Consider the following 26534-nt stretch of genomic DNA (forward strand, 5'->3'; position numbering starts at 1 on the left):
CATATTACAATTGGATGGTGGTGGTGGTGGTGGTGGTGGTGATAAGGGGAGAACTATTCAAGCCAGCTAAAATTCTAGTTAAGATGAAGCTGTATTTTCAGCATTTCCCTCTTCAAAGAGGGGACAGCCAGGCCACCTGCCCAGGCACACCCATAATCTCTTCTCACTCACTCACCAATACTGCCTCACTGCTTTTCCTCCTCTACTAGAGAGCTTCATGCACTGAGTCTCCAGGCCAAACTGATTCCTTTTGGCCTTCCTTCTATGATCTATTTCTGGAATCCAAAAGCAAACCATACAACACTTTCCAGTTGTTGAGCCAAATTTTCTTGATTACAAACCCTTTGAGAGAAGAGAATGGCTTCTAGAATAGGGCCTCTGGGAAACTGATTACTCTTGCCCAATTTCATCAGAGAAATGCAAATCAAAACCAATGAAATATCACTTTGTTAGAACAGCTAGAATCAAAAAGACATGGAAATAACAGTTGTTGGCAAGGATGTGGAGAAAAAGGAACACTTGTGCACTGTTGGTGGGATTGTAAATTGGTACAGTCACTGTGGAAAACAGTATGGAGCTTCCTCAAAAAATTAAAAAGAGAAATACATTATGATCCAGTAATTCCACTACTAAGTATTTATCCAAAGAAAACAAAAACACTAATTCAAAAAGATATATGCACCCCTATGTTTACTGCATATTATTTACAATAGCCAAGTTATGGAGGCAACCCAAGTGTATACACACACACACATACACACACACACACAGAGGAATATTACTCAGCCATAAAAAAGAATGACATCTTCCCATTTGCACAATGTGGATGGACCTAGAGAGTATAAAGCTAAGTGAAATAAGTCAGACATAGAAAGAGAAATACCAAATGATTTCCCTCAACTGTGGAATCTAAGAAACAAAACAAATGAACAAACAAAGAAATAAAGAGACACACAAACAAAAAGGGTCTTAAATACAGACAACAAACTGGTGGTTACCAGGAGGAAAGTGGGTTGGGGGATGAGTGAAATAGATAAAAAGAGATTAAGAGGTAAAATAAGTAAAACTTATAAAATTAAAAAATAAGTAAATCATGGAGATGAAAAGTACAACATAGGGAAGATCGTTAATAAGATTGTAATATTGTTGTTTGGTAACAGATGGTGACGACACTTAATGAGGTAACATTGAGGAATGTATAGAATTGTTGAATCATTATGTTGTAAGCTGATATTCATATAACACTGTATGTTAATTATATTTCAATAAAAATAATAATAATAATAAATAGGGGCACCTGGCTGGCTCCATTGGAAGAATATGTGACCCTTGACCTCAGGGTCATGAGTTTGAGGCCCATACTGGGTGTAGATATTACTTAAATAAATAAAAATTTTAAAATAGCAAAAATAATAAATAAATCATTACATTTTTCAAGTCAGGTCTTGTCACCACTACAAAATTACCTTTGATTTTTTTTTAAAGATTTTATTTACTTATTTGACAGAGATCACAAGTAGGTAGAGAGGCAGGCAGAGGTGGGGGGGAAGCAGGCTCCCCACTAAGCAGAGAGCCCGATGTGGGGCTCAATCCCAGGACCTGAGCCGAAGGCAGAGGCTTTAACCCACTGAGCCACTCAGGCGCCCTTGATTTTTTTTTTTTTATAGATACTTAGCGAAGTGTCCTTAACAAAATATGAATCCTTAGCATGACAGATTCTAGCTTTTCTCTTCATGAAGAGAACTCTTAAAGAAAAATTGGGAAGATTCTAATAATTACAGAAAGAATAATTTCTCTCTGGAGGTGGACATGATGGTTGTTTAGTGGGGGGAATAAAAGAAAAAAATGCTAATTTATTTACAAGACAGAAGGAGTCAGAACAGAAACCAGAGTGGGATGGGGGGGAAGCAACAGGGCAAGAGGCCACATACCCTAGGGTCATCCCTCCACTTGACCTGATACCCAAATACATCTTTTTTTTTTTTAAGATTTTATTAATTTATTTGTAAGAAAGCAAGTGAGAAAGCACAAACGGTGGGAGAGGCAGAAGGAGATGGAGAAGCAGATTCCCTCCTGAGTAGGGAACCCGATGTGGGACTCCATCCCAGGATCCTGGGATCATGACCTGAACTGTAGGCAGATGCTTAACCAACTGAGCCACCCAGGTGCCCTGCCACCCAAAGACTTCTTTACTCACGAACTTGTGAAAAGCCTGAGGCAAGTAAAAAGTAATTTACTGGTAAAGGGAGGAAGTTAATACCTTCAGTTACACAGACAGGATGAGCCAGCACACCCAGAAACCAGAGTGTGGAAAGCACAGTAGTGGGGAAGGAGAGAGGTGTACAGAAGCACACTGCCTGAAACCCCCTGAACGCTGGTGGGGGGAAGAGGCTCTCTCCTCTCAGAGGCTATGAAGTGGGAGTTCCAGATTTCTGAGAATCTGTGAGCCCCAGCTAACACCTGGAGAGTGCCCTGCTTAGGAGAAGCTGACACATGGTGCAGCCACTGGGGAAAACAGTATGAGCTTACTCAGAAAGTTAAAAATAGAACTGCCCAATGACCCAACAATCACACTACTGAATATTTACCCAAAGAATACAAAAACACTAATTCAAAGGGATACATGCACCCCTATGTTTATAACAGCATTATTTACAGTAGCCAAGAAATGGAAGCAACCCAAGTGTCCCTCCATAGATGAATGGAAAAAGAAGAAGTGGGGTATATATGCAATGGAATATTATTCTAGCATTAAAAAAGAATCAACTCTTACAATTTGCAACATGGATAGAGCTAGAGAGTATAATGCTAAGTGAAATAAGTCAGAGAAAGACAAATGCCATATGATTTCATTCGTATGTGGAATTTAAGAAACAAATCAGCAAATGGGGGAAAAAAGAGACAAATTAAGAAACAGATTTTTTTTTAAGATTTTATTTATTTGACAGAGAGAGATCACAAGTAGGCAGAGAGGCAGGCAGAGAGAGAGAGGAGGAAGCAGGCTCCCTGCTGAGCAGAGAGCCTGATGCGGGACTCGAACCCAGGACCCTGAGATCATGACCTGAGCCGAAGGCAGCGGCTTAACCCACTGAGCCACCCAGGCGCCCCTAAGAAACAGATTCTTAATTATCAAAACAGACTGGGGGCTACCAGAGGGGAGGTGGGTGGGGGATGGGTAAAATAGGTGGTGGGGATTAAGGAGGACAATTGTGATGAATACCAGGTGATGTGTGGAATTGTGAAATCACAATACCATACACCTGAAACTAACATTACACTGTATGTTAACTGGAATTAAGATCAAAACTTAAAAAACCAAAACAAAAAGAAGAAGTAGCTGACACTTCCTTTACCATATTCATCCCAACTTCAAGTCTAAATAATCACCATCACAACTTTTAGAAGTTTATTATATCCCCCAGAACACAGTATTAAAACTGCTATCAAAAACTTATAAATGTGGAGCGCCTGGGTGGCTCAGTGGGTTAAAGCCTCTGCCTTCAGCTCAGGTCGTGATCCCAGGGTCCGGGGAAGGAGCCCCGCATTGGGCTCTCTGCTCAGCGGGGAGCCTGCTTCATCCTCTCTCTCTGCCTGCCTCTCTGCCTACTTGTGATCTCTGTCTGTCAAATAAATAAAATCTTTAAAAAAAAAAACTTATAAATGTTAGGATGGTTTGGGATGTTTGGGAATAGCTTTCAGCCATTCCAGGAAGATGTGTTCCTTCCCTGAATTCAAAGTTTTGAAGGGAAAACAGACACCCTCAGCCCCTTCGATAACCTGCTTATATTCTATGCGTACCTCTCACGTCCTGAATGTTCATCCTTACTTCTAGCCAGAAATCTCCTGGCCACAACTTTTGCACCTTCTCTCTAGTCTGACCCAGAAGATAGTGAAATAGAGACAGCAGATTTCCTGTACATAGTCATACTCCTTGTTTGTGAATAATCTTATCCTTCCTTTAGATGTTTCAACTCATACCCTGTAAATGTGGTTTTTCCAACACGGGGGAGGTCAGTGCCATGATCTATATACAGCCAATCCTCATTATTCATGGATTCTGAATTTACCTACGCACTAAAATTAATTTGTAACCCTAAAATCAGCATTTATGGTGTTTCTGTGGTCATTTGCAGACATGCATAGGGCAGTGAAAATTTTGAGTCGCCCCCTAGGCACATTCCCAGATGAAATCAGGATGACACTGGGCTTTCTCATCTTAGCCCTCATACTGTAAATGGGTGTCCTTTTCATAGTCTACATAGCATCCCGTTTTTCACATTTTTTGCACTTCTTATCGGTGATTTCCTCTGTTTAAACTATGAAGTGCTGTCTTGTGTTCCTAAGTGCAAGAAATCCACGGTGTGCCTTAGGGAGAAAAGAAATGTGTTAGAGTCATTCACACTGAAATTTTGGTGCTGTTGGCTGTGAGTTCAAAGTTAATGACTCAGTAAAATAGATTAAATAAGGTGTCTTTAAACAGAAACACACTGAAGAATGTGTACTCATCAGTTGATAAAAATGTGGCTAGACACTCACAGGAATCTAATCCTGTATTTCCTCCAAGAGCAATGATTCCTACTCACTAATTCAGCATTCACAGCACCATTATAAAACATAACTACCACGAATAACAAGAATGGATTGTAATTTCTATGTTCTCTGTATCCTTTATTTTAAACATTTTATTTATTTTTTTGACAGAGAGAGACACAATGAGAGAGGGAACATAAGCAGGGGGAGTAGGAGAGGGAGAAGCAGGCTCCCAGCAGAACAGGGAGCCCAATACGGGGCTCCACCCCAGGATCCTGGGATAATGACCTGAGCCAACGGCAGACGCTTAACAACTGAGCCACCCAGGCATCCCTGTTCTCTGTATTCTTTAACATCACAACTTAAAACAATACCCTATTAAGGGTATGATTAGCAGGAAACATTACAACATGTTTTAATCCATTACATCATGATTTTTTTTTGATGTTCGAACTGTTTCATCTTTGGACAGTGGGAGGCCCCTACAAGCTACCTGTGTCATTTGTTGTGCTCCCAGTCATCTTTTTATTTATTTTTTTTAAGATTTTATTTATATGTGAGAGAGAAATAGTGAGAGAGGGCACAAGCCGGGGGGAGGGGCAGAGGAGAGAGCGAAGCAGGCCATTTTCAGGTCTCAGTTTCCTCATCTATGAAAAGAATATAGAAAACCAGAAAATCCTTACTTCCATAGAGTTGTTGTAAGGATTAAATGGCATGTTGTAAATGACATACTGAGCACAGTGAGTCAATAAAGAATGATGATGGTAAATCAAAGGAAAAATGAGGTACCCCATTGAGAGCCCGCTCTCAATTTAGTAGTCATGATGGCACCATGGTGGGGGAGGTAAGTTCTGGTGAAAGTGAAAATTCAGTAAATAGTTAGGACTGCCTCCCCTTATATTCCACAAGACAGCAGCTCCTTCTGACTGTGACAGAGCTGTAGATATCATAGTGAGGAAGCTGAAATAACTTAGCAGTAAAATGCTGGAAATGGGAGGGTCAGGGACAGAAATAGCCAAGGAATGTATGAAAAGATGCATTTTCCTGATTATGAATGAGGCAGAGCATCTGTTCATGTTCATGTATTTCTTGACCATTTGTTATCTCACTGTCCATTAAATACCTGTCTTTGCTAGTTTTTCTATTGAGTTGGTCTTGTTCAACTTGAATTGTAGACATCTTTGGATACTGATTGCTTATTGGTTAGATGTGTTATAAATATCTTCTCAAGGTCCCTGGGTGGCTCAGTCTGCTAAGCATCTGACTTCAGCTCAGGTCATGATCTCCAGAGGCCTTGGGTCAAGTCCTGCATAAGGCTCCATGCTCAGCAGGGAGTCTGCTTGTCCCTCTCCCTCTCCCTGTGCTCCTCCCCTGCTTGTGCACTCCCTCCCTCTCAAATAAATAAAATCTTAAAAAAATATATTTTCTCCCACTTTGTGACTTGCCTATTCACTGTTTTAAGGGTTTTCTTATTTTATAAATTCTTTTTCTTAAGATTTTATTTATTTATTTGACAGAGATCACAAGCAGGCAGAGAGAAAGGAAGGGAAGCAGGCTCCCTGCTGAGCAGAGAGCCCGATGTGGGGCTCGATCCCAAGACCTGGGACCATGAACTGAGCCAGAGGCAGAGGCTTTAACCCACTGAATCACCCAGGTTCCCCTATTTTATAAATTCTTAATTAAAAGCTCTTAATAAAAGTTCTAAGTTATTCTTTATATATATATGTATATATACATATATATATATATATTTTTTCCTATATAGCTAGTGCTTTTTATGTTCTGTTAAGAAAGTTTTTCCTAGGGGCACCTGGGAGGCCCTGTCAGTTAAGCTTCCAACTCCTGATTTTGGGTCAAGTCATGATCTCAGGGTCGTGTGATCAAGGCCTACACTGGGTTCACCTTGGGTGTGGAGCCTACTCAAGATTCTCTCTTTCCTGCTCCCTCTGCCCCTCCACCCCTATCCCTGCTTGCTTGCATACATGCTCTGTCTCTCTCTCAAAAAAATTAAAATTAAAATTTTAAAAATTTTTTAAAATTTTCCTAAACCAAAGTCATTCTTCTTTATTATCATTTAGAAACAATTTTTCTGCCTTTATATTTGGGTCTATCATCTATCTAGAAATGATTTTTCTTATATAAGACAGGGATCATATTTTGTTGCTTTTCCATGTGGATGATTAAAATTCCCAGCACAACTTTTTTTTTCTTCAAATCCTTTCTCTGCTATTTTGCAAAATCATTTTTTAAATAGATTAAATGTCTAACAATGTGTAGTTCTGTTTCTGTGCTCTCTACCGTGTTCTACTTGTGTTTATTGATCTTTGTACCAGCTCCACACCTTGTGCCAATAAGTCTTGCAGTAGAGCAAATACACCCAACTTGTTTTTCCTTTTCAGTATTGTTTTAACCCTATCTGGCTCTTTGCCTTTCCACTTAAATTTTAGAATCAGGGTGTTGAGTTCTACAAAAATTCCTGAGGGGACTTTTACTGAAATTGCACTGAATCAACCTGGAAAAAATGCGTTTCTTTGACAATATTTAGTCTTCCTATGGATGAAAAAGGGATGTCTCTCCATTTAATTGGGTCTCCTTTAGTATCTTTTAAAAAATGATATCATTTATTTATTTGACAGAGAGAGATAGAGAAACATGAGTGGCAGGCAGAGGGAGAAACAGGCTTCCCACTAAGCAGGGAATCTGATGTGGGGCTCTATCCTAGGACCCCAAGATCATGACCCAACCCGAAGGTAGACGTTCAGCTGACTGAGCCACCCATGTACCCCTCCTTCAGTACCTTTTAATCAAGTTCTTTGATAATTTCTCTGTAAACGTCTTGAACATCCTTTGTCAGATTTCTTCCTAAGCATCTTTTATTTTTGTTGTTTTTAGAAAGGGCTTCTTTCTTTAAAAATGTACTCAATTTCTCAGACATAAACATGCATTTGACTTTTATATCCAGTATATTTGCTAAACTCCTAGTAATTCTAACAATTTAACTGTAGATCCCAAGTTATTTGTCTGTAAGTTCTGTTTCTGTATAGTTAGGCCATTTGTAACTCATGGCAGGGTGACCCAGTACATTATGCACAACTGTATTCAGCAACCTAATTCTTGTTTTACTGCACTGGCTAAACTCTCCAGCATCTTGTTAATAATAAAGGAGATAACAGAATTGGTTACTTTAAATTTATTTAAATAATAAAGGAAATAACAGAATTCCAGTCAATGCTAGTGTTTCACTGTTGAATAGACCTGCTATAGATTTCCGTGACCTCATATCTTGGTTGTGTTTCCTATAAACTGCTTAGAGTTTAAAAAAAAAATTTCCAATCTAAAAGCCTTTGTCTTTTAACTGAAGGCTTTAGTCCATTTAAACTGATTATGAACATTGATATATATTGGATTTATTTCTATCATCTTAACCATAACCTTTCTGTTGATAGTGCTTCTTTAAATGTTCATTTTTCCTCTCTCTGCCTTTTAAAAAATGTATTAAAGGTGTTTTCTCCAGGAGCCTGGGTGGCTCAATCAGATAAGTCTCCAACTCTTTTTTTTTTTTTAACAGATTTTATTATTTGTTTATTTGCCAGAGAGAGAGAGAGCACAAGCAGGGGGAATGGCTGGCAGAGGGAGAAGCAGGCTCCCAGCTGAGCAAGGAGCCTGATACAGGACTTGATTCCAGGACCCTGCGATCATGCCCTGACCTAACCTAAAGGCAGATGCTTAATGACTGAGCCATCCAGGTGTCCCTGGGTCTAACTCTTGATTTTGGCTCAGGTCAAGATCTCAAAGTTATGAGATCAAGCTTCAGGTCAAGCTCCATGCTGGGTGTGGAGCCCACTTAAGAGTCTCTCTCTCCCTCTTCCTGTCCCCCTCCCCTGAAAAATGTAAAAGTGTTTTATTGTTTTCTTTTCTTTCTACAAGTTCAGAAGTTATTGACTATTTCTGTTTTTTTCAGTGGTTGCCCTAAATATTAACATAAATTTCATCTTGACAAAGCCTGAAATTGATCAAAAGCTTTATTTTCCTCAAACAGTATGAGGACCACGAGGCACTTTGACTCCAATTACTCCTCTACCAATTCATCTGCTATTGTTGTGCATAATTTGAGTTCTGTATTGATTTACAACCTTAAAAAATAGAAAATATTACAATTTTTTAAAAAATATTTTATGCATTTATTTGACAGAATGAGAGAGAAAGAGCATGAGCAGGGGTGAGGGGAGGAGCAGAGGGAGAAGCAGACTCCCTGCTGAGTGGAGAGCCTGACATGGAGCTCCATCCCAAGACCTTGGAATCTTGACCTGAGCTGAAGGCAGATGCTTAACTGACTGAGCCACCCAGGAACCTCCAATCTGATTATTAAATTATTAAATTTCAATGTGTGAAACTAATTGGATTCTAGTTCAAAGAAAAGCAGCTATAGGGATGCCTGGGTGGCTCAGTTAGTTAAGTATCTGCCTTTGGCTCAGGTGGTGATTTCAGGAGTCTTAGGATGGAGTCCCATGTGTGACTCCCTGTTCAGTGGGAAGTCTGCTTCTCCCTCTGCCCCTCCCCTCACCCCTGCTATGCTCTCTCTTTCTCATTCTCTCAAAAAAATACATAAAATCTTTTTTTAAAGGAAGCTATAAAAGATTTGGGGAACAACGGAAGAAATTAGCATATGGATATAGATCTTGGATAATATTAGAGAATCATAGTTAATTTTCTTAGTGATAAGGGCATTACAGTCAGTAAGAAAGTGCTCTTGTCCTTAGGAGATGCCTGCTGTATCCTATATATGTTTCCAAGTATTTAGGTGTGAGGTGTCATGATACTGTCAACATTCTTCCAAATAGTTAGGCAAAAAAAAAAAAAGAAAGAAAGAAAAAAGAAGATCTATATATACATATATAGATAGGTAAAACAAAGATGACAAAATGTTAACAATTATTGAATCTAAATGTAAACTATGTGGATGTTTGTTCTTTAAACTTTTCTGTAGTTCTGAAACTTTTCATTATATAAATATATAATATAAATAATATACTGTAGAAAACTATGAGAGTTGAAATTTAAAGTTTTAATAGCAGGGTTAAAATATAAAATCAAGGAAATCTAGGATGTAGAACAAACCCAATTAGGAAAATACAATAAAATTAGAGGACATTTAAGATCTGATTTTTAGAAGTTTCAAAAAAAAGAAAGGAAAAAGGAAGGAAGGAAGGAAGGAAAGAAAGAAAGAATTGAAAGGGAGAGAAATGAAAAGGAATAATATAAAAATATTCTGGAACTGAGACCAAAAGTCTCCATATTGAAAGGAGTCACTGAGTGCTCAGCACAAAGAATTTAAAAAATAAACTCATACCAAAGCACATAGATGTGGCTTTTGGAACTGGTGGAAGGAGGAATAGGAGAGAAGTATAGAAAACCCTTAAAGCTTTCAGAGGGAAATGATAGGTCACATGCAAAGGAATGCTCATCAGGTTATACCATATTTCTCAACAATACCATATGCTAGAAGCAATGACCATCCCGTAAAAATTCTGGAAAATGCTTTTCAACTTAAAGTACCTAGCCAAATTCTCATTCACGCGCAAAAGTAGAATTCAGATGGAACTAGAGGGTATTATGCTGAGCGAAATAAGTCTATCAGAGATACAATTATCATGTGATCTCCCTGATAGGAGGAAGTTGAGAGGTAACGTGGGGGGTTTGGGAGGTAGAAAAGCAATAAATGAAACAAGATGGGATGGGGAGGGAGACAAACCGTGAGAGACTCTTTTTTTTTTTTTTTAAAGATTTTATTTATTTATTTGAATGAGAGAGATCACAAGTAGGCAAAGAGGCAGGCAGAGAGAGAGGAGGAAGCAGGCTCCCTGCTGAGCAGAGTGCCCGATGCGGGACTTGATTCCAGGACCCCGGGATCATGACCTGAGCCGAAGGCAGAGGCTTCAACCCACTGAGCCACCCAGGCGCCCCCTGTGAGAGACTCTTAATCTCACAAAACAAACTGAGGGTTACAGGGGAGGGGGTAGGGAGGTAGGGAGAGGATGGTTGGGTTATGGATGTTGGGAAAGGTGTGTGCTGTGGTGAGTGCTGTGAAGTGTGTAAACCTGGTGATTCACAGACCTCAACTCCTGGGGCTAATAATACATTATATGTTAGTAAAAAAATTAAAAATCATATATGTAAAAAGAGTGGAAATCAGAGTTAGCTGGGCAAGGACTCGGGTGATGTACTTCCCATCCATACTTTCTTAGGAAGCTCCAAGTTGTTTGCCAATTCAATCAAGGAGTAAACTAAAGAAGAGTTAAGTTCCGGGAAATGAAATTCCACCCAGAAAGGGACAGTCAGTCCCAGGTCACCTCTCCTAACCTGGAGAGCAGCCAGTCCAGGCTCTACGGGAGAATGAAGCTGCAAAGGAAGGCCTTAGCGGGAGAACAGTGGAACCACTAGGTTATCTGATGAGTTTAAGTATTTGGAGAAACTGCTGCTGAGGGAAAGCATTTATAAATACATAGAAAATCAAAGAGTTATAAAGAATAAGAGAAAAAAGCATTTCTACAGAAAGGAAATGTAATACAGCATAGCACTTAGCTAAGAAGTGAATAGGCAACTAATCATACTCAAGTAAATACTGAATTCTAATTTAACCAAAATTTATGGCATAACTATTTTGGGAAGATGGTGGGCAAAGCATAATGTGAGAAAACTAAATCTCATTTGTCAGAATAGGAAAGCTGCAGATAGTTTCTAAAAATAATAAATTAAGACCACCTGTGTTGCTCAGTCAGTTGGGTCTCCGACTCCTGGTTTTGACTTGGGCAGTGATCTCAGGATTCTGAGATCAAGTCCCACGTCAGGCTCTGTGCTCAGCCTAGAGTCTGCTGGGGACTCTCTCTCTCTCCCTCAGCCCCTCCCCACTGTGCTCATGCCCCCACCCCCTCAAATAAATAAGTAAATAAATAAATCTTTTTTTAAAAAAGTAAAGAGGGAGCCATGATGAAAGCCTGAATCTTAGGGGCACCTGGGTGGCTCAGTGAGTAAAGACCTGCCTTTAGCTCAGGTCATGGTCTCAGGGTCCTGGGGTTGAGCCCTGCATCCAGTAGCAGGGAGCCTGCTTCCCCCCTCTCTCTCTGCCTGCCCCTCTGCCTACTCATGATCTCTGTCAAAATAATGTGATCTCTGTCAAATAAATAAATAAAATCTTTTAATAAAAAAAAGACTGGACTCAAAATATAATAACAATAAATTAAAAGTAATAATATAAAGATATTATTTAGGGGGCACCTGGGTGGCTCAGTAGGTTAAGGCCTCTGCCTTTGGCTCAGGTCATGATCCCAGGGTCCTGGGATGGAGCCCCACATTGGGCTCTCTGCTCAGCAGGGAGCCTGCTTCCCCCTCCTCTCTGCCTGCCTCTTTGCCTACTTATGATCTCTGTCAAATAAATAAATAAAATCTTTTTAAAAAAGGTATTATTTAGAAATATAGAGGTAAATACCAGAAAAATTGCTTAAAGAATTAAAAGTGGGGGTGCCTTGGTGGCTCAGTTGGTTAAGCGTCTGACTCCTGATTTTGGCTCAGGGTCATAAGATCAAGCCCCAAGTCAGGCTCCACACTCAGCACAGTCTGCTTAAGAGTCTCTCTCTCTGCCCCTCCCCCGACTCTCGCTCTCTAAATAAATAAATAAAATCTTAAAAGAAAAAAGAATTAAAAGCAGCTGTCTAAATAAATTTCTCTCTCTGCCCCTCCCCCGACTCTCGCTCTCTAAATAAATAAATAAATAAATAAAATCTTAAAAGAAAAAAGAATTAAAAGCAGCTGTCTCTGAGGAGAGGGATTTACAGGGCAAGAGACTGCTATTCCTCTATGTATCTTTTGTATTGTTTAATTTTTTTAAAAAACTTTGTTTGTATATAAATGTAATAAAAATATGCTTATTTCTTAAAAGAACTGACCCCAAAATTACATTGAGCTATTACGCTACTCTGTAATGCTAATGTCATGGATCAAACCCCAGTGGATGTAAGAATCTCCTGGGATCCTTCTTCAAACTGAAGAATCCCAGACCCCTACCAAGAATATTTGAATCCTTGGGTCCAGGGTGAAGCCTGAGAATCTGCATTTTAAACAGGCATCCCAGGTGCAGGTCGTCCAAAGACCACCCAGCCCAGGGTTGGTGTGGGCTGGTAGGAGTCAGTGACAGGACAGGGCCAGCATCCCCCTAGAGAGAGACTGCCAGGCCCCAATGTCCCCCCGCATTGCCTCCCAGCTTTTATTCGAGCTCTCCATCTAAGCACGGTAAAACTTTGAAAAAGCTGGGCTTTCTTATGAACGTAATTCTGACGCACATGAAGCCTTCCCTCCCCAACCACGTTTTCTGCCTCAAAGGTTCTGAGCTTGTAGCGGTGGAAGCTTGCTTGTTGCCACGGGGCCCGCTCCAACAGGGACTTGCGTTTGAAGTTGAGTTACCCACCCTCCACAGATTAGAGTCTCTGAATGGCTAGTCAAGGTCTTTGGGGGGCTGGGGCAGGGACATCAGGAGAATGAAGGCTTCATTAACCTCAGACAATGGCTTGGAGCAGATTCCTTCTATGCATTCAGCAGCCTGTATACGATTAGTGTATACAGCATGTTTCGAAGGCCCCATGCTATATCCCATTGGCCGCCGTGTCAAAGGCATGAATGCCTTTTGCTGAGGCAGGGTAAGCCTCTTGGTAATTATATTTTTTCTTTTTAAAGAAAGAATCCCAGCAAGGCTGGTGGAAGTAGCCTACAGGTCTCCAAGCCATTGTGGCCTGTCCTGGGGCTGTCCCTGGCTCTCTCACTCCCTTTGCTGGCTCCCTCTCTCACTGGCATGGTGTTGCCCCTTGACCGTGGGCTCAGGGGCCTCCAGCCAAAGCTGCTGACTCTGACCACGGCCTTTCTCTGGGCTGTGTTCATTTGCATCGCGCTGCTGAGGGTGGAGGAGCTATATAGGCTTCGGCCCATTCATGGGAGGATTAGGCCTGGACGGAGGGTGCAGGGGGAGAGAGGCCACAGCGAAGGCCTAGCTCTACTCCCTGAGCGGTCACCATGCCCTACCTGCTGCCAGGGTTCTTCTGTGACCGCGTGATCAGGGAGCGGGACAGGAGAAATGGAGAGGGCACTGTCACACAGCCCCTCAAGTTTGAGGGGCAGGATTTCCTGGTTCTCAGACGACGGTGCCTAGCTCAGAAGTGCCTCTTTGAAGACTGTGTGTTCCCAGCAGGGGTTCAGGCCCTAGGCTCCCATGAGCTGAGCCAGAAAACCAAGATGAAGGCCATCACCTGGAAAAGGCCAAAGGTAGGGATGGGAGGGTTGGGGCTTCAGGACTCAGTTCTTGGGGACAGGAGATCAGGTGGTCCAGAGCCTTGAAGCCATGGGTTCTCTACCTGAGTGAGGGGTTCATCAAGGTTCTCTGACCCATGTGCCCCCAGAATGCTTTCCTGCTTCCTCCTGAAACTGGACATGTTATTTTCTATTCCCGAACAAGAGGTTACTCTAACGGTCTAGAGGTCTTGGAGCCTGTGAATATTTTTAAGAGAGCTAACACGTTGGCTTTAATGCATAGTAAAATAGTAAGCATTAATTGATAATCATGTCTTCTTGAGAGTAGGTGTTCTGGGGAGGGGAAAGTGGAGTGGCTACGAGCCCTGAGGCTCACAGTTCAAGGAGAGTTCCATGGAAGGTGGTGAACCGTTAAGAAACAGGAGGTTGTGGGAGGCTGGAGTTGCCTTGTGAACCTTGCGCCTGAGGCTGTCTCCTTAGGGATGCGCCGCTTCTGTTTAAGCAGGAAGGTCCATGCTGACCGGCCAGACTTCTCACAAAGCAAAGTGATGCATCCACATTTAGGATTATGTGTTTTCTTGGAGAATTGCTTCCTTTCTCATTATGTGATACACCTCTTTATCTCTAATATTCTTCGCTATGAAGTCGGCTTCATCTGAAATTAATACAGCTACTCCAGTTTCCCTTTGATGAGTGCTAGCATGGCATATCCTTCTCTAGCTCCCCAAGGCTTTACACTTAAAGGGAGTCTCTTGTAGACAACATACAGACAGGTCTCTTTTCTATCCACATTCACAATCTCTATCTTTTCATTGGCGGATTTAGACCATTCATATTTAAGTGATCATGATACAGCTAGATTCCTATCTACCATGCTTGCAACTGTTTTCTATTTGTTACCATTGTTCTTTGCTTCTCCTCTCCCCCCTCTTCTGCTTTTTTAGTAATTTAATATTCTACATGATTCCATTTTATCCCCTCTCTTAAGTGTATCAGTTATACTTGTTTTAATGTTAACAGTTATGCTATAGTTTCCAATATACATGTACAACTAGTCTAATTCCACCTTCAAATAACACTATGCCATTATATATGCAGTCTAACACTTGATCATAGAAAATGCCCAGCTCCTCCCTGGCTTCCCTTCATTCATTTCACCTATGCATACACTATCATTACTCAACACACTGTTGTTGTTATTATTATTACTTTAAATAAAGTTATCTTTAGATTAAGAATAAGAAAAATACTAGTTTTATTCTACCTTCATTTATTCCTTCTCTGAGCTCTTTCTTCCTTTATTTATGTAGGTCCACGTTTCTCACCTCTATCATTTTCCTCCTCTCTGAAGCACTTCTTTTAACATGTCTTTAAAGACAAGTCCACTGGCAATGAATTCTCTCCGGTTTTGCTTGTCTGAGAAAGTATTTATTTCTCCTTCAGTTTTTAAAAAATATTTTAATTATTTATTTGACAGACAGAGAGCACAAGTAGGCAGAGAGGCAGGCAGAGAGAGAGGAGGAAGCAGGCTCCCCGCTGAGCAGAGAGCCCGATGTGGGGCTCGATCCCAGGACCCCGAGATCATGACCTGAGCCGAAGGCAGAGGCTTAACCCACTGAGCCACCCAGGTGCTCCTCTCCCTCAGTTTTGAAAGATAATTTCTTACATATAGAATTCAAGTTTGTTGGATTTTTCTTTCACCAATTTAAATATTTCAGTCCAGGGTCAGCTGGGTGGCTTGGTCAGTTAAGCATCCTACTCCTGATTTCAACTCAGATCTTGATCTCAGGATCAGGGGTTCAAGCCCCAGTGTGGAGCTTACTTAATAATTAATTAATAGTTAATAGTTAATTATTTTCAATCCAGTCTTTCTTGTGTGCATGGCTTCTGAAGAGATGTCTGCTGTAATTATTATCTTTGTTCCTCTATAGGAAAGGTATTTTTCCCCTCTTGGCTTCTTACAACATTTTTTTGGTCTCTGATTATCTGCAGTTTGAATACAATATGCCTAAGTACAGTTTTATGTTGTTGTATTTTGGTGGCATTTACACCCTTTGATGTTCCTTGAGCTTTCTGAATCTGTGGTTTGGTATCTGTCATCAATTTTGTAAAGTTCTTGGCCACTGTTACTTCAGGTATTTCTTCTGCTCTTTCTTTTCCTCTAGTATTTGGTTACGCATGTGTTACACCTTTTGAAATTATCCCACAGTTTTTTTGAATGTTCTGCTTCGGGTTTTGGGGCTTTGGGATTTTCCGTTATCTTTCCCTTTGCATTAACTTTGGGATGTTCCTCTTGTCTCGCCTTCAGTCTTACTGCTTTTCCCCCCTTGTCTTACCCAGTTTGTGGTTGAGCCGATGAAATATATGTTATAGTGGTTTTTATTTACATCATTTCCTTCTGATTCTTTCTTCGTGTTTCCATCTCCCTGCTTATATTAACCCATCTTTTCTTGCACATTATCTACTTTTTCCATTAGACTCCTTGACATACTCATCATGGTTATTATAATAATGATTCCTGCCTGGTGATTTTGAACATCTGTGTCATATCCTTTAGGCTATTTTTGTTTGCCTTTTGGCATCCTTTGCAGTTTTTGCTGAAAGCCAGACAAGTTGTGTGCAGTAGTAAGAAATGGGATGGAGAAGCCTTTGGTGTGAAGATTTATGTTAGGCTGACTAGGAGCTGTGTGGTGTTTAATGCCTCCAATATCTGTAAGGACCAGACCTTCAAATACCTCTAGTATTTTTGTTTTGCCCCTCGCCTCACCCTTCTCTTGCCTTTGGGCTTTCCTAAGTCCTCCCCATCAGTGTTTGCACCTTGAAGGTCTTCAGCTCTAAGTGGTTGTTATTACAATGAAGCCCTGTTGATGGGGTGTTGAGGGGGGAGGGGAAGTGTTCCATAATCTAATGACTAAATCTCCATCTTTGAATGGGCCCATGTGACCTTCATACACATTTCCCCACTCTATAGCATTCTTCCCACCCACCCCTTCTTAGGTGAGAAAGGAAGGCTAAAGGGGGCTGGAAGGGACTCAGTGTCCTTCCCCCAACTTAGATAAGACTCTGGAAAAGAGGGGGATCTTTCATAGACCTTCACCATGAGAACTTGGTGGGATTTTTGGCAGTAAAAACCATGAATGTGTGGGTGGGAGGTGAGGAGGACTGTTCCAAGTTTGACCTCAAGAAGTTTCTCACTCTCATGCTAGTTCACACTCAGCCTCCAGAAATTAACCAAAATACCTGTTAAGTGTTACCATCACTTTATGGCTTCAGCAGCTTCTGCTCTAGATAAGCACATCTCAGCTGTACATTTCTAGTTTTACTTGTGTCCATATTGCAGGGTGGGGGATTGCCCTGCAATATGGACACAAGTGGACAATCTCAGTTCTCTGATGAGTCCAAGCAAAGATGCTGATTTTCAGTTTGTTCAGCTTTTTCTTGTGGTGGGGACAAGAGCAATGACTTCCAAGCTCTTCACATGTTGGAACTAAACCAGAAGTCCACATATACCTATTTTACCCCACCTTTTTAAGTGTATGTTTCTATTTATTTTATAATGCACAGTATATGTTAGGACAATCAATATACACATATATAACTTAAAGCCAGTAAGAATACTTACATAGGGTTGCATGTTCAAAATATTTTACCAATGGAGGTAAACAATAAAAGTTTGGAGTCACTGTGCGAACCATGGTACCCAAGGATTGAGGAAATGGTCATCTGTTGTTCATTGCTGGGATTCCATCATTGACAGATCCAGTCTCCAGGCTAAATTATAACCAAAGGAAGAGCCAGAAATCTTTGGTCCAGAAGCTAAAATAACAGAGCTGGGTTAATTTACCTTTTGTTCTTATCAGCCAACACAGGCAGGCCTTAAACCTTCTGGGGGATATTTATGCAGTGTTTTTAAGTAAGGGGAGAGGAAGAAGTAGGTGGTAGGGAGAGGGTATTTAGCCAAACCAAAGCTTGTTTATAAATTAAACTTCAGTAAGCTTGGCAACTGATCCTCACAGAACAGACATCTTTTATGAGGACAAACAGTTAAGAGCCCCTAGGCTGTGGGTTTCTCCGGAGGGCAGGCTGGATGATCTCTCATTTGTATTGTATCAATTCCCCCAGCTCTGTGAATACTTAGGGGCTCAATTCATGTTTGGTGAACCATAGCTAAGGTAGTGTTGAAGGTAAATGTGGTATATTGGGGAATCTACTACTGTAAAAAAAGGTAACTCCCTTCCGATACCTGGACCTCCAAACAGATAATGAATGACCAGAGTAATTAGTAGTTGCTGCTACCTTTTCAAGTAGCCAGTCCTGGAATTGGTGAAGCCAGCATCTGAATGCATAGTCCCAAGGAGAAGAAGCTATACCTGTAACAACTAAAAAATGTAGCTATAAGTCTTGTGTTTGAGTCACTATGTAATACAATCCTTATAACGGGGCAGAACATCCAGTAGTCAAGGGTTTCAGCTGGCAAGTGGGAGAGGCCCAAGATAGCTTAAACCAAAGAGAAAAAAAAACTCATAGAATTTGAATGTTCAAGGGTGATGTTGGATTCAGATACACCTAAATCCAGCCCTCAAACCGTGTCATCAAGACATAGTCCCTGGGGCGCCTGGGTGGCTCAGTGGGTTAGGCCGCTGCCTTCGGCTCGGGTCATGATCTCAGAGTCCTGGGATCGAGCCTCACATTGGGCTCTCTGCTCAGCAAGAAGCCTGCTTCCCTCTCTCTCTATGCCTGCCGCTCTGTCTACTTGTGATCTCTCTCTGTCAAATAAATAAATAAAATCTTAAAAAAAAAAAAAGACATAGTCCCTAATAGTGTCTATCTGTAGATCTATCATTTGTTTATCTATCCATCATCACCTCCTTCCTCTCCCCCTATTCCCATCTGTTCCCTCTGAGCTGGCTTTATGCTCAAGCAGACTAACTTTGCAAGGGGCAGATGTGCCACTTGGCAGCTTCAGGCTGACATTCTATCAGTTTAGCAACTCTAGCAGAAGAATGTACAGTTGACCCTTGTTTAAAACGCATAGGTCCTCTTATACACGGATTTTTAAAAAATATATAAATCCAGTACAGCACTTTAAATGTATTTTCTCTCCCTTATGATTTTCTTAATATTTTCATCTTGTCTTATGTTATTGTAAGAATACAGTACAGAATACATATAATATACAAAATATGTGTTTAATAAGCGACTGTTTAGTTTATTGGTAAGGCTTCCAGTCAAAAGTAGGCTACTAGTATTAAGCTTTTAGGGAGTCAAAAGTGATATGTGGATTTTTGATTGTGCAGGGTCCAGTGCCTCCCATCTCAGGGTAGATCAAGGGCCCACTGTTTTTTTTTTCCTCTATCCTTATAACAAAAGCCTTAGCCTACCTGATTGGCCCAGATTTGATCACGTGCCCATCCCTGACCCAGTTCTCTCTCATTCACTAATTGCCCCGACTATTTGGCTAGAGCTGGGTGAAGGGGAAAGCTCATCAGAAGGGCCATTTGACCGTGGACCTGTTCCCCAGTGAAAAGGTGAGGTACAATCCTGGAAGAAGGGGGTATTTTCCAAGGAAGCAAAATACTGGGGAGACCAAAAAACATGTCCGCTATACCTTACTTGGCTTCTTTTAAAGAGGAAGGAGGTTTGGGGCACCTGGGCGACTCGTTGGTTAAGTATCTGCCTCAGGTCATGATCACTGGATCTTGGGATCTTGTCAAACCTCTGACTCCCGGCTCAGTGGGGTGTCTGCTTCTCCTTCTTCCTCAACCCCTCCCCAACCCCACCGCATGGGCACGCTTTCTCTCAAGTACATAAAATGTTAAAAAAAAAAAAAAGGGAGAGAGAGAGGAAGAAGTCTTGTCTGGAATAATGAGTTTTACCTTTTCTTTGTGGGAAATGGTTTTTAAAAACCACAGTCTTGGGGAACCTGGCTCAGTCAGGTTCAGTAAAGCATGTGACTCCTGATCTCAGGGTCAGTAAAGCATGTGACTCCTGATCTCAAGGTTGTGGGATCTACCCCCACACTGGGCAAGGAGACTACTTAAAAAATATTAACAAAATCTTAAAAACAACAACAACCGCCCCCCCCCAATCTGGACGTGATGTTCTCTTTATTACCAGATAGTTACTGCTTCTAATTTTGGGGGGGGGGGGATTTTTTTGGTGGGGAGTTGTTTAGTTTTTTAATGCAGAGAGATAGGAAATATTTTCTTAGGGGAAAAAATACATCATGAGTTATATTTATATATCTAATTCAACTCTAACATTGCAGATTTGTTACTTAAATTATTTAATATTACATATTTTCTCTTATGGTAAAAAAAAATCTTGGTACCTAATGATATTAATATAAATTCTTATCATATAGCATACATGTCAAAGTTTTGAAATAATGACATTATTGTTATTATTTCTTATGACTCATATTTCTTTATGGCTTGGGTTTTTGACATTAGGATATATTCCAAGAGGAGTAAAGAGTCAAATACTATATTTTAAGTCACTTGAAAGAATTCTTTTTATGTGCAAGGTTATGTCACCAACTTGATATGCACTTAGGCTCCTTTGCTTCAGTTTGCTTTTAGCTTTTACACTGTTTTTTGTTGTTGTTGTTGTTGTTGTTGTTTTTTAATTTCCTTTCCTTCAATTTTTGCTTTTAATTTTTTAGTTGTTTTTTTTTTTTTTTAAGTAGGGCTCCATGCCCAACATGGGGCTTGAAGTCACCACCCTGAGAAAGAATAGCAACGCTCTACAGACTGAGCTAGCCAGGCACAGCTTGGCTTTTAATTATGTACAAATTTACTCGGTTCCTAAGTCAAAACTTTTTTCAGTTATATTCAGTTTTAGTTTCATCACTATTCCCACCACTTTATTCCCTCCTTCCCCCTACAGGTAACCTTTTTAGGAATTCTTGTTTAGGGTTTATCCTTCCATTGCTTTAAGTTTCAGATGGGAGGTGCACGTGGTGTGATCTAATAAGCAAGACACTCCATCCAGTAGGAGGGAGAGATCCCCGAGCACAGGGAGCTTCAAGTCTTTCCTCACTCGGGTATATGGAGTTGTCATGATGGGGGCGGGCATGGGGGGAGAGAGACACGCGCACACACACAAGGAGAGACAGAGAGAGGGAGGGCTGGGTCACAGAGATAGCAATATTTCTTCAAACTCTGAGGAATGGTGTTAAAACCAAAACAAAGAATCTACAATTATTTCAAGAATTTCCAAGTTAAAAAACAAAGCGTTAAGACATAGCAGGAGAGACAAGAGCGCCCTCTGTTGGCCTCTGGTGGACTGCACGTAATCTGTAGTAACCTGAAACTGCGGGCCCTGGTGCTTACTGGGTTAGCTTGAGTAAAGAAATGTACCCTTGGGGCGCACTAATCTCAGCTCAGGTCTAGAACTCTCAGAGTTGTGGGTTCAAGCCCTGAGTTGGGCTCTACACTGGGTGTGGTGATGACTTAAAAAAAAAAAAAGTACCCTCAATTGACCAGGGGACCTGCAAAGCCCACAGCAAATTTACTCTGCTCTCTCCAGCTCTTGAGTCCTATAGACCCTGGGATATATGCTGACTCTAAATAGCTATGTTACCACATCTTGACAAGAAAGTCTTTATTTTCCTTCCTGCACTTATTTTCCTGGCATAGAAGAAAAAAGAAAGAAAGAAAGAAAGAAAAAGCAACAGCCCTGCTTTCTGTTGTCCCTTCCAAAAATAAGGTGGTATTGACGCTGCCCTCTCCAGGTATATCCTTACACAGATTGTATGTCAGCGTGTGGGAACAATGTAAAACAGTGGGAAAAGGAGGCATGTTTTTGGCTTCCACCACTGACTAGCTGTATATCCTTGGGCAAGTTCCTTAACCTCTCTGAGTCCTGGTTTCCTTATCTGAAAAATAAGAATGATGGAGTCCAATTCACAGGCTGTTTCTGGGGGCTTATCTGAGTGGTATACACAATGGTTCTGATGTGGGATGTCAGTATGACCTTACATAATGGACCTCACTAAACAATAGCTCCTACTACTGTCATTTCTTTTCTGTTTCACAGGAAATTTGTGAGAATCCACGATTTATCATTGGTGGAGCCAACAGAACTGACATCTGTCAAGGAGATCTAGGTAGGCAAGTCCCCTGGCGTCACTGGTCATTTTCCAGACAATCAAGGGGTGATTAGGTGTGGTCCCTTTACCGGAAGTAAAGGGACAATAAAGGTGTGGTCCTTTGCAGGAAATGAAGGGACAGTAATCTGGTTTGGGTCTTAAAGCATTTGCGAGAGAAGGTTTTTAGAACACTACTTCATGCCCATGTATCTGTGTGCCAGTGATGGCTTCATTTACTTTCTGTTCCTTCCACATCCCTCATCAGTTCTTTGTCATGTCATGGGAGATAGGCCTCCCGAGAGTCTCAAGACCATCTGCACACCTCCCTCCACAAGAGAAAAGCCTTGCTTCTAACTGTACCCACTCCCTTAAAAGAGTGCTCTGAAACTGTCTGCACACCAGGCACATCCCTGGAATCTGTATGGAAGCTGTTTGCACACAGAAAGCGTACCTGTGACCCAAACTCTTGTTGAAATTGCCCCAGCAGCACTCCATATGAAAGGAGTCTCCACACAGATGACAGTTGTCACGGGGGTGCACGTCCAGTGTTCTGTCTCGGTGGTTAGCTTTGCTCTTCTTGAAGTAGTCTCTTCAGGGTGGACCGCAGGAAAGCTCTGTGAGGCAAAGTTGGAGACAACATCAACAGATATAGTTTACAACTTGAGGAGAAAGAGCATCCAAGACCCAGTGGAACAAATTTGGCCCCAGAAAGAGAGGTTGAAGAGGTTTTCAGTATCTGGGTTCCTACACTTTGGAGAAGGCTGCCTATAGAGCCCTGGGTGAGCTCATAGTCTGGACCTTCTAAGAGAAACTGTTTCAAAGGGGAGGCTTGCTTCTTCTTACGGGGGAGCAGGACAGGGTGGGGAGGAGGGCTTCTGACAGCTCTTGGTCTCCCCTCTGCCAGCTCAAGGATGCCATCACGTCCACACAGCAAAACAAGGGCCTTGCAGAACTTAAACCAGCCTCCCTAGAGCGCATCTCTGTGACTGTCAGTGTACCAGGCATGCCCCCTGGGTGCTCACTGTCTCTCTCTCTCTCTCTCTCTCTCTCTCTCACACACACACACACACACACACACAGAGAGAGAGAGAAAAATGACTATATACCATACTCTGCCAGAAAGGAAGTTCAGGGAATAAGAGAATGTCCCCATCTCCTTCCACTGTGAGCAATATATTCATGCCACCTATAAACTGGTTGCCAGGCATCTGCCTAACAGACTTTCCTTCCAGTACCAGGGGGCTTGGCCGGTGGTCCTCAGATGCCCAGGCTCCACCCCGAGGGGGGAAATGCATTACCACTGCAAAGATTTCATACAGGTGTTAGGAAGAATGACCCAATGTTGAACTACTGCTCTGTCTTCCTTGAGCTCCAAAAAGGAAGTGAGCTTATATTACAGATGGAGGAATTGCCTACAACCTTCAGGCGAACCAGTCAAAAGTCAGAAGTTACCCTGACCAAATTGTCCAGGGACTGCTAGCCAGCTGCTCTGGGTGGACACCTCTGGAAGCAGGACAGTGAACACTAAGAGAACTCATTTGGCAGAGACATAGAAATGTCAGCTGGAATCCGGTCTTTCTCTTTCCTGGAGGTGACCTCTGCCCTGTGCCTGCCTGCAGGGGACTGCTGGTTTCTCGCAGCTATTGCTTGCCTGACCCTGAATGAGCGCCTGCTTTTCCGAGTCATACCCCATGATCAGAGTTTCACCGAGAACTACGCAGGGATCTTCCACTTCCAGGTGAGGGAACTGGAGTGTAGTTGAGAGGGCCAGCTGCCATCCACACACCCGCCGAACCCCCAGCACACACACACACCCCTGCGCCTCCTGGCCTTGACTTCCCAGCAGCTTCAGGAAAGTTTCCACCCACCCTCCCAGCCTTGGCTGTGGGCAGTGACCCCGTTAAGGCCTCAGGCCTTTTGAGGAAGCAGTTGTTTACTCTGCCCCCTAAGTCCATCACCCCTCCCACACCCCCACCTTCCGCTAGGCCCCAGAAAGGCAGGAAACATCCTGTTTGCTGGCCTGTGGATCTATTTTTGCCTCTCCAGCTGGCTGGCTGCTGTGTTGTTACTCACAGCCCTTCTCAAGTAGGTCCCTAAGATACTAGCATTGGGAATTTGTAGGTTCACAACGGGAAAGCCCTGCGCCCTGCCTGACTATGGCTCCTTTTCTTTGTTGCCCTTGAAGGCAGGTCTGCATGAAATCTTGCACTCACCTTTTCTAGGCCCTGGAAGGAAAGTCTCGTCGGTCTGGGCACAGGCTTCTGGTTCAGCCCATAAATGAGTCTTTCATTTCCAGATTCAATGAAACCACTGGAAATTTTCTAGATCCAGATTGTCCTATCAGAGAGCCAAATCCTGGTGTTGACCCAGAACTGAAGTGAGTTCCACATGTTGGGATCTAGCAGAGTCTGGGGTTCTGAGGCATCAACCTATTTCCAGCCCCGGAAGCTCCTAATGTCCCAGAACCAATCCAAAGCATTACTTGATGTTCCTCCTGACCTTATATGTCAGCACTGAAGACCTCAGAAAAGGCCTCTGTTCAGGTTCAGTCCTGCTGCCCCCCCACCCTCCCAGAGCATGGGTAAAGCAGCCAGGTCCCCATTTTTGTTTCCTTCCTGGGCCATCAAGCTGCCAGTTTCCCTCTGATATTTAAAAGGTCTTATGACTGAAGGGCCGTAATATATAAAAACCAGGTAGATTTTTACTCTCTTTTCAATAAGGGAGAAAATGTCATTAAAGGAAATAAAACCCTATTTGGCCTTCTTCAGTTAAAACTGATTTGTTCAAGAAAGAACAACATCCAGGGACACCAGGGCGGCTCAGTCAGTTAAGTGGCCAACTCTCGATTTCGGTTCAGGTCATGATCTCAGGGCCGTGAGATCGAGTCCCGTGTCTTTGCGCTCAGCATGGAGTGTGCTTCAGATTCTCTTCCTCTCCCTCCAGCTCATGGTCTATCTCAAAGAACTAAATAAAACCTTAAAAGAAAAAACAAAACATCCAGAACTGGAATGATTAGACAATGTTCCTGTTATAGCCAGAGTATATTCTGGGGCACTTCCCTCTTCCCTGTCAATTTTTCTTCTTCAGCAGCAATTTCTACCTTGTGTGTCATCTCTTGATTGATCTTTAATCAATACATCACCTTCACCTAGACCAGTAGTTCTGAACCCTGAGTGCACATTAAAGTCAGCTAAGATACCTAAACTATAATACGTAGACCCAGGAGAGCAGGAGAATGAAAATCTCAAGTCCTCAGATATGCACGGAGCACTTACCATTCCCAGGACTGGGCTGGACTGTGTGGAAGGGAGAAAGTGGTATGCACCCCACTTTCTGCTCTCAAGAATCTCACAGTCCAGTTAGAGAAGGATGCACACACCCTAAACCCAAGAGTATGGACAAGCACCAAGAGGCCAAACAGAGGAAATGGGGCTGCTTGCCAAAGAGACTCAAGGGAATGTTGGAGTAGAGAAAAGTATCCCAAAGGTGATCTGACGATGTGCCTCTGTCCTTGATGCTTTTGTGTAGTTCTGGCGCTACGGAGACTGGGTAGATGTGGTTATTGATGACTGCCTGCCAACTTACAACAACCAACTGGTTTTCACCAAATCCAACCACCGCAATGAATTCTGGAGTGCTCTGCTGGAGAAAGCTTATGCTAAGTAAGGCAATGCTCAAGGATGTGAGGTGGGACTAGAAGTGGTGATTGGGGCAGCTGTAAAATCCAGCCCAAAGTCTTGTCACAAGAGGAGGCATTTGTGGTGTGTGTGTATGTGTTTGTGTGTGTTCAACTGTGACCCAGAGTCCGAGACGATCGGGTCCAGGCAGCAATGTCTGTAACTAAACATGCTATATTTAAGGATAGAATGAAGTCATGTATAGAAGATCTTTGGATTCGGCCTCCTATCGTGAGCACTTTAATTCTGCCTTCCAAGTTAAAGGTTGGTGTTGCAAGTCTTGGATCTGAGCATTGTATCTCTGAAGCTCACGTCCCAGGGTTTGTCTTGGCTCAACATCCTGATCTTGTAGTATATGAAAAAAGTCATGTTGCTCTCACCTTGGAAGCTCCACCCCAGCCATTACTAATGGATCTAATGGAACCCTTCCTTAGGGTTTAGAATGTGGTGGAAAGAGAACTACCAGGAAGTGGGAATAGCTGGGTTCCAGTCCCAGTGCTTCCGGGTCTCTGGTGCCTTGGGTAAGCCACTTAGCCTTTGGAGCACAGTTTCTACAACGCAAAGAAAGGAAATCACAGTATCTATCCCATTAGCTTACAGAGTTGTTGGGGAATTAGGCAAGAAGACAGCACAGGACCTGAGAGTAAAGTCCTGGTGGCATGGTTCCTGGGTCATGTCCCCTGAAATGCTGGGACCTGGGACTGGTCTTCATTCTCTCCCCAAGGCTTCACGGTTCCTATGAGGCTCTGAAAGGTGGGAACACTACGGAGGCCATGGAGGACTTCACAGGAGGGGTGACCGAGTTTTTTGAGATCAAGGATGCTCCCAGAGACATGTACAAGATCATGAAGAAAGCCATCGAGAGAGGCTCCCTCATGGGCTGCTCTATTGATGTAAGTTGGGGGTGTGGGGTGCAGGGTGGGGAGCAGCCAAGGTGTAGG

At 42.3% G+C, this 26534-nt stretch overlaps 1 protein-coding gene across 4 annotated transcripts in view; it reads left to right on the forward strand.

The window, feature by feature from the left end:
• Nucleotides 1-26534, forward strand: part of CAPN3 (calpain 3) — a 49656-nt gene that overhangs the window by 3525 nt on the left and 19597 nt on the right. For 3 of the 4 annotated variants that reach the window (XM_004751191.3, XM_004751192.3, XM_004751194.3), the window contains exons 2-5: nucleotides 21865-21934; nucleotides 23536-23654; nucleotides 25445-25578; nucleotides 26318-26486. In XM_004751191.3, the coding sequence (XP_004751248.1) occupies nucleotides 21865-21934; nucleotides 23536-23654; nucleotides 25445-25578; nucleotides 26318-26486 (492 nt within the window). Of the gene's footprint in view, nucleotides 1-19271; nucleotides 19353-21864; nucleotides 21935-23535; nucleotides 23655-25444; nucleotides 25579-26317; nucleotides 26487-26534 lie in introns of those variants that run through there. The other variant, XM_004751197.3, reaches the window with a different exon arrangement.

Source organism: Mustela putorius, unplaced genomic scaffold, assembly GCF_011764305.1.
Source record: "Mustela putorius furo isolate JIRA1106 unplaced genomic scaffold, ASM1176430v1.1 tig00003898_pilon_pilon_pilon, whole genome shotgun sequence".
In the NCBI taxonomy this organism is placed as follows: Eukaryota; Metazoa; Chordata; class Mammalia; order Carnivora; family Mustelidae; genus Mustela; species Mustela putorius.